Source organism: Polyodon spathula, chromosome 2, assembly GCF_017654505.1.
Source record: "Polyodon spathula isolate WHYD16114869_AA chromosome 2, ASM1765450v1, whole genome shotgun sequence".
In the NCBI taxonomy this organism is placed as follows: domain Eukaryota; kingdom Metazoa; phylum Chordata; class Actinopteri; order Acipenseriformes; family Polyodontidae; genus Polyodon; species Polyodon spathula.
In genome coordinates, this window is record NC_054535.1 from 96,706,685 (window position 1) to 96,715,784 (window position 9,100).

The window sequence follows — 9,100 nt, forward strand, 5'->3', positions numbered from 1 at the left end:
GAGATCAGAAGTGTGATCATGACAGGCTACTGGAAAGGCAGTGGTGTTAATGGAAATGCTTCGTAAGTGTTCTACAAAGCGGTCTGCTAAACACCTTTTAGTTTCCCCAGTATACAATTTGTTGCATTTCTTGCAGATAATACAGTAGACTATTCCTTTAGAGGTACATGTAAAATGTTCATGAATGTTGAATGAAGATTTAATGCCTCTAATTTGTTTCAGAATGAAAGGCACATATCCATGCAATATACCATGATCTAATACTTGTAAATACATTCATTCTGAAACCAAATAACTTGGTTATTTAGAATGAGTAAACATGTTAATTTGTGTTACTGTTAGCATAATTGTAACTGTAATTATAACTGAACAAAATATAACTGTAATTGATATTAAGTAAAAGAATCTGCTGTAATTGTAATTAGAATTGTAAGTGACTCCAGGTCTGCTATAGGGCAGATGCAAGACATGCTAATGGGGCAACATTGGGAATAAACCTGTGAGCTTCCCAATGTTTAAATTAATCACTTCTCTCTTCTTCCATTTTGAATCATTATTTGCATACTTTAGTTTCTGTTCATCAGTTTCTAACATTATAAAAGGGGTATTTTTTCTCACTGCCAACATTTTTTTTTGCATTGTGTCAAAATGAAGTAAAATCTGTGGCTTTGTTGCAGACGCCCCCCGGGACTGTAAAGGCCCTAATACTGTAGGCTCCTTGCGTGCTAGCCCTTCAAAACACCTGATTCAGAGCAGATTAAATAAAGGTGTAAACAGCTGTCCAGCAGCAGGAACAATGAGACACAAAAGAAGATTTTCATCAGATTATCTCCACTGATTATCCAACTTTATCTCAGATGAATCTGTCCAACTCAAAAAAATGACAGTTCTACCACTCCTACTGTGATTTAAACAAGTGGATCATCTCCGTGTGCACTGCATGTAGACTTTCAAGAGGGAATGACAAGTGACTTTGTTGAGGATTGCTGATGCCATAAAACTATTCTATACATTTAGTGGTTCTGATTAATTACTGTAAAGAAATAGTGGTCCTGACACAAGACCTAGAAAAACAATGTCAGGATGTTCTGGACCAGGAAGAGAGTGCTAAATGGATATCACAGGAGCAATAAATTAAAGTAAAACTTATGTCAAGCCATTCACTTTCTGTCAACTGCTTACTTGCACACATTTTGCATATTACATGTTGCCTGCAAACCTCCGCCCGGGGATGCCTCCAAAACACCGCCCGGTGTTGTTAATTCCAGCAGAAGACTTTACGCTGAGGGAAAGTCTGGGGCTGTAGCCCCAGAAGAGGAAGCAATGAGCTACAGAGCATGAGGGAAAAGTAGAGCTCCTGCTGCCGCCTTACTGGCCAGGGGCTACCCTCCTACCTTCGCCTCACTAGGGTCCGCACCTGCCGTCACCTTTTGAGGGTCCGCTGCTACCAGCCAGCGAACAAGGTACTTGTTTTTATAAAAGAATTATAGGTTTTGTGTTTGTTTTACTTTGGCCTGTGTGCCCTTTTGTTTCTTGTGTGTTTTTTGTTAAAACTATGTATTTTTGTTATTTAATAAATATACTGCTTTGGCAGTTTCATTTGTTTGTGCTGCTTCCTGAACCTGACATCACCACATACACGCACCACTCTAGCCATCCACGACAATGCCCCTCCTGTAGTGGGAAAACAGTAAATCTAACATTTTCATGTAGAGCTAAGACTAGGTTGTGATGATTAATGGCCATTTTAGAATTTGTTGCAAATTTCCAACTCCAACTTCCAAAAAGAAACAAACATGGTTGTTTGTTAGGTTGAATAAAGGAAAACAACAATGCAGAACTGACCAAAATCATAAGAAAATGGCAGTAAACCAAACTTCATAAACACAAGAGACCAGAGGAAGAAAGCAATCTCTGTTTAACGTAATTAACAGTAATGATCTACACTGACTTGATCAATAATCAGCATGACAGATTAAGTTGCTGAAACGTAATTGCAGCACTGCTATTAAATAATAATTAAAAAATACAGAGAATTGGGGTGCCTTTTACTAGAAAACTTTGGGGCAACAAAAAACAGCACTTCCATGTAATATAACAATAATACTTAAAAACGTGAAAATGCTGTCATTCTGGATGATACTTTCAACAACTTTTGCTGAAAAAAAATAAGCATTAAATTACCTAACAAACATTTTGTACTAAATTGAAGTCATTGTTCAATGCAATATACAAAAACTTATAAACTATTTCTCATTAAAGCTAAACTTAAAAAAAAAAAGAAAAAAGTAGAATCCTCTCCAGACAGTCAGTCTTAAAGGTATTTAATCATCTTTTTTATAATTATTTTCCTAGCAAGTTCTTGATCAGTGGTATTTGGGTGTAATCTAAGGGGTGTTGCTTTCTTGGGTAATTGTTTACAAGAGCCACTATTTTTCCAGCTATAGCTGCAATCACTGTACAATAGGGATCACAGAGAATTCCCCAATGATATGGTTACCATGCATTTTTCATAAAAAAGATTATCCCCCAGCTTACTCAGCTCATTCAGAGATATATATATATATATAATTGTTTCAGAGTTGGCTGCACAACAATCACAAATGTCCCACAGATAGATATATATAAAAAGAACAAAATCACTCTACAATGAAACCTAGAAAACCAGATTATGAGTTCCACATACTTGCATATATATATATATAGAGAAACAAAATTACTGCAAAATAAAAGTACTATATTGTACATCATAATGTGTGGTCCAGGGTTTACACAACTGATCATGTGGATGTACAGTATTGTATTTATAAAATATAAAAATGACAGTACTAATTTGCATAGATAAAGTCATAGTACTGGGGATGACTACAATACTAATTGTACAGCACATAGGTACATTTAGATGGATCATGTGCAAAGTATGTGCCAGCTTACAATTACTTAAGCTTTTATTTTTTTAAAACTCTATACTGCTGAAGTTATGCCTGCTTATACTTTGCCCTGTGGCCGATAGGGCGCCTGTGGTTCTGCAGTGGAGCCGCCAGATCTGTGTTCTTCTCCGGCACTATAGGTCTGGTGACCTCGCTGTGGATCCTCAGTGCGAAAAATGAGGGATTGGCAGGAGCACGTTTAGGAGGACGGTGTTGCAGCCGGGGGGGTTGCGAGCAGTGAGCCGGGGTAAAGAATTGGCGATAACTAAAATATAATTAAATAAATAAATAATCTTTTCATTGTGTTGATACCGAGAAGTCATTGCAAGGGAAGCATACATGCTAAAAACAGTACGAGATATGCATGCGTATGAAAAATTGATAAAAACCTAAACACAAGCTGAAGTAAATTTTTGTACTCGCTACATACCTGCGCAAAGGCAAAGGAGAAAACACATTCCTTTGGTGTGCTAAAATCCTGGGTTGTATATTGTATCATCATGGATTCCTGGCTGTACACATTTTGAAAAAAACATTGCTGATATTTTTTGAAAACACAGCAAAAAAAGAAAAAAAAAAGGGAGGAAAGGGCAAAAACATAAAAAGGAGGAAGGGGCTTACTTTGTCTGAAGCCTCTGAGGCCAGCAGATTGGTAGCAAAGGTCTGGAGTTTGTGATGAGCCACGTTCTTCAAGGCAGCCAGGCTGCGGCGGGTCATGGCCTGTTTAAGGTTGACAGCGGGGTGGCTGAGCGAATCTACAGCTGCTGGAACAGCCTCATCACAGGCATTAAGGATCTCCACCGCAGTGATCCCCATTACACAGCGATCCAATGCACCTGCAGAGAACAAAATAATTTAGAACCATCCTAACACACTTTTTTTTATCCCTACTGTGGAGACTAGTCTCCTTTAGCTGACATCGTGGCATCACAGAAAGCAGGGTCTAAATAAAGTTACAGTTGCTGTACAAAGACAAGTAGTTTCTAAACCATCAACACAGAGTCGGGTATTGGATTTGAAAAAGTCGTTTTATTTTATTTTTATTTATTTTATTATTTTTTTGTATTATTTCTTTTTAATTCTGATTCCACATTCTGGCCACTCTGAAACTTCAAGGATGGTAGTGTAATAGTAAACCAATTGATTCGATAGCACAGCCTGAGCCCTGCACATGTCTCATATTACTGGTACTAGTGTCATTTCCTAGGATTTATTGAATAATCTGGTTATACACCAGAGACACATCTTAAACCACGACAAATAATCCTGCACAGCTCAGTGTTTATTTTTTGATTTTATTTTAGGACATGGTTTAAGAATGATTTGACATTTTGTTGTTTGTTTATTAAAGACTTACAGAAAAGCTGAGACCACCAAAATAACTGGCCAAATACTGAATTGCACTAAAGAGCAATGAGCCTATGAAAATAAAATGAAAACATGCTTTATTTTACTTTCAAGGATTAAATATTCTTGTTGGATGCAGTTTCCCTTTAATATTCTATCAATTGTGTTGCAGTATAGTCCAGCATATGAAAGAAGGAAGTAAGTATATATTATAAACCTGCTTGGAAAAATCCTGCTTTCTGATTGGTTAGCGGCCTTCTATCAACCATACTTTAATCCCATACAACCTTTCAACATATTTATTTAAAAGTAAATAAATATAGTAATTTTAAATTTGATTTATAATAGCATTAAGGTACTCCAGGGGTTGTCAATATGTGATAACCACTTCGCATCGGGCCTTATAACTCCCTAAGTTATCTCATGTTAACCCACCCCGTCGTACCGTAATGCTTCATTAGTTCCTTAGGAATTAATTCTGTACCCCAGAAAGCTTGTGTTATATATAATCTTAAGTTTCTAAAAAACACTTCAAGAAATCTAGCAAAAAGCTATAATAGAAAATATAATGGAGAAAAAAAAACAGCTTCACTAGTGTCTTAACTGCTATAGAGGAAGGCTATGTTAACTTAATTCACAAGCAAAGTATTTTTCTAATTTGACACTGCTGTAAAGATTGATGTAAAGTGGATTATGGTGCAATACATGTAAGAGTAACAAGCAATTGTTTATTTATAGTTTTGTAACAATTTGATTTTACTTTCACAAAAAAAAAAAAACTTGCAGATAAATGTTAGTCTTCACAAAGGATAATTATAACAAAGGAAGCAACATTAGGACTGTCCGATTTAAGAAAATTAACATAATAAAAACACAGGAGTCATCTTGTAAGATCTTTAGGACAACAGTGAATATCTATAAAACAGGCATGTTTTAGTTTAATTCTTTCCCATGTGACTGACCTGCTCCCCAGCCAAGGATGAGACATTTGGATTGTAAAAATCCTACTAAAAGTTTCCCTAATCAGCTCTCTAGGGCTGTAACCTACTCAGCAAATATGTCTTTAAAACTGGGTTTAACAGCTTGCATAAACAGGCTAATGCATCGAATGTAGTTATTAAAATACTGAAATTAAACATCAGCCTTATTCAAGAGAAAATGTCTCAGAAGTTTATGGCTCCTGTTTGCCATTGTACTGTAGATGGAACACAAAGTATGGTAAATTAAATCTGAACCTAGCAAAAGCATGGAAAACACAGCACATAAATGAATTACCCAATAAATAGTCCGTACTACATTATAGACAACTGTATTGTATATTATAGACAATGTGTATGAGTTCTGACCCTTAATGAGGAATTCTAATATGTTCCTTCTAGTTCTATGTAAGCACCAGTAAAATGCTTCCTGTTTATATTTACTACCACAAAGACTTTCCTTTTCCAGAATGGCACACATTTACTTCTTAGCCCAGTATGATTATATTACAGTTCTTATTGTATAGTGTGTTTCTATTATAATTCTTATACAGTAAATTCATTTATAGATATTTCATCATTATTTTCAGTTTATGACAGTGCATATTAAAACTTTTTATATTTATATTCATTATTGTTTGTAGAGATTTTAGATCATCTTGTTACTTTTTATTTAAATGAATTGTGTGACATTAACAGTAATTTTGTTGTAGGACTAAAACGAACACATCAGTTTAAAAAAATCTGTTTTATTCAAACATCTGTTTTATTGTTCTTTTTTTCCATGTATTTATTATGATACCATTTAGCTCTTTCTCATACTCGTATTTTAACAACCTGGTAAATTAATACTTAATCTACAAATGGATACCACCCTGAACTTCTCTGATTTCAACCAAAATCATTTTGGCCATAGTGGAGTGTACTTTTGGCCATCATTTAGCTCCATATCTTAATTTTTTTAATTAATAAAAGGAGGTACCCTATCACCCGTTTAGCCAATGAAAAATTTGAAAATGGTAGGCATATAGAACACATTGTTCTAAGAAAACCTTGAGCCATGAAACTGATCATATTTGTAGAACTGGCCTCTCTCTATGATTTAAACATGTTTTTGAACACAAAATAGTTCTGAAATTAAGTTTAATAGCACACTAATTCTCGGTTTCAACAAGTACTTAAGGTGAAACATTTCAGTTAGTACAAGTTCAATATTATTTCAATATTAGTTCTTGCATACCAGTATCCATCTGCCAGACATAAACTGATCCATCTGAACAGCCCACCACCAGGTAGTCATCCGAGGGCCTCCACTTTATCACTTGAATTGGGAAAAGATGACGAGATGCAAGCATGATGCACTTCCTCTCACGCAGGCTCAGGAGTCCCACCGAGTGATCGCTGGCCACAGAACAGACACAGTGCTGAACTCGTGTCTGCAACAAAATAAAAACAACATGAAAAAAATGCACATTGTTGCTCACACCTGTCTGGAAATTACTTCTGTTCTTACCAGAGAAACCTACACTATTTTGAGGGTCTGAACTAGTTTGTAAGAGAAATTCACTACAGAGTGAATTTTTATTAATACCAGTTTTTTCCATAATTGTCACAAGCCACTTCACATAGGTCTTCACACCAAGATATTTAACATTGAATAGAACATTTCAATATTTTTTAATAAACTTCAAAAGGCATCCCTCACATGTTTTACCTTTACAATGACCATAATGCAATACATTATTGTTAGAAACACTGCCAAAGATTACTGTGAATAAATAACACATCAAAACTTTGTCATGCACTTTACTGGCAAAGAAAAGCATAGACAGCTCTGCCACTGTGAATATAAATTGAATTGGCCCCAGTATTGCATATTGCAATTTCACAATGACACCATTTACCCAGAAGCAAGTGTCAAGAAACAAATCCATTTCCTTGATTCAACCACAAGAGAAATACCTTTCTGAAACCTGAAAATTACCTCTGAAAACACCTTCATGTCAATTCAGGTTGCTGGTGTGTGAAGCATTGATGCATGAGTCCTTCATCTGCAGTTTATTGGTGAATTTATTCCAAGATACTGCTTAACATTTTGGGCAATATACAGATAAGCTGATCACTGGCAAGTTCATTTCATTACCAGTTTGTTGTGGTTCTGTTATATTATATAAAACCAGAAAAATGCAAAGGACATGAAAACCAATAAACAGAAACTAAAAAGATGAACCTGATCAAGTAAAAACAGATTTAACAAATCAAATGCAAGGGTTAAAGGTAGAAGCTTGGTAACTGGTCTCAGTTTCAATTATGCAGACAAGCAATAAGTGCTATATTACGCCACAAAATTACAACACTACTAAGCATGTAATTCTTGCCAGTCCACTGTGGTTTATGTACAACACGCCGGTAAATATCAAACCAGTGGATTTTGTACACGCAGTAACATCAATTCTACAATACATTATCAATGTACTGTATTTGAAATTGACTACTAATAAAGAGACTTCCTCATAAGACCTTAATATGTTAAAAAAGATATACATTCTAAGGCCAGCAGATAAAGGTTCTGGAGTGGTAGTAATGAACAAAGTTGATGATTATATGAAAGCAGTATGGACTAAAATACAAAATATAAATACATATGAAGAAGTAGAAACTAATAACATTAATATCATAATAAAAAAGGGAGAAATTTAGCAGATTCTATAAAAATTGATTTATATCAAAAGAATTACAAAATGACATGCTCCCTCAAAATCCAAGAACAGGTTTGGTTAGAGGTAACCCAAAAATGCACAAAGATAAACCTCCCAATACGAGTGATTGTTAGCACAATTGATAACCCAACATATGTTATTGCAGACATAGCTGAGCGGCAGTTGCAGCCACATATTGAAAGTTTACCTAGCTGTGTTAAAGACACAACACATTTTCTGAATAGGATTAACAGATATAAAATAAACTTTCAGAGAATACTATTTTATTTAGCATGGAAGTAAAATCCCTGTACCCAGTGTTCCTAGGAATGAAACTTCAGAAGCATGTAAAGAGGCACTGGATAACAGAAAAGAGAAGAACACACTACCTACAGAGGATATATTAAATATGATCAAGATAGTTTTAGGAAATAGTTGTTTTACATTTGAAAATACATGTTTCAAGTAGAATGGCAAAGTAATAGACTCAAAGTTAGGTATGCATTTTGCAAACATATATATGGGTAAACGGGAGGATATGTTGTTGGGTAAATGTGACAAAAAGACAATGATTCTTGGTGGTAAATCTCCCTCCCGAGCTGTGAGGGTGCTACTTAATGGGTCAGAGAACCCTGGACTTTGCCTGACACTTTGTTCCTAGGGTTAAAAGGAAGTCAGTCATTTAGAAAAGGGACAGCGCTTCGGTACATTAAACGATCGACCTGGAAGGGAAATGATGTGGCAGCTGCAGACTGGAGGAGCGGCTGCAATCGTTTACCAACGGGTCATGAGTGACGGTATAAGTAGGGGTCGAAGCAACGTAATCTGTACCTTCGTTTTGGTTACTGATAAAAGAACCCGGAAGGACCTGTTTTGTGACTATACGTATTATGAGTGTTTGTCTTGTCTAATTGGTACTTGTTATTAGACAGCTTACACGTTCCAGAGCTGTCGCCAGGGGCCAGCACAAACCCAGAACAGCACTGCACTTGTATCACCATAAACTGTATTTGCACCACTAGCACTAATTCAAGCACTAACTGACTTGTGTATGTATGTGTGTTGTGTTTAATGTGGAGGTACAATAAACAGGACTATTATTTTGGGATAAACCCGGGGATTACAAAGCTGCTGTATTACTTACCAG

The 9,100-nt window shown here is 35.7% G+C and overlaps 1 protein-coding gene across 2 annotated transcripts in view; it reads right to left on the bottom strand.

The window, feature by feature from the left end:
- LOC121304533 (WD repeat-containing protein 7-like) overlaps positions 1–9,100 on the bottom strand; it is a 214,009-nt gene that overhangs the window by 173,514 nt on the left and 31,395 nt on the right. For both annotated transcript variants that reach the window (XM_041235722.1, XM_041235715.1), the window contains exons 13-14: positions 6,495–6,690; positions 3,552–3,766 (exon numbers count right to left, since the gene is read on the bottom strand). In XM_041235722.1, coding sequence (XP_041091656.1) covers positions 3,552–3,766; positions 6,495–6,690 — 411 coding nt within the window. The remainder of the gene's footprint in view (positions 1–3,551; positions 3,767–6,494; positions 6,691–9,100) is intronic.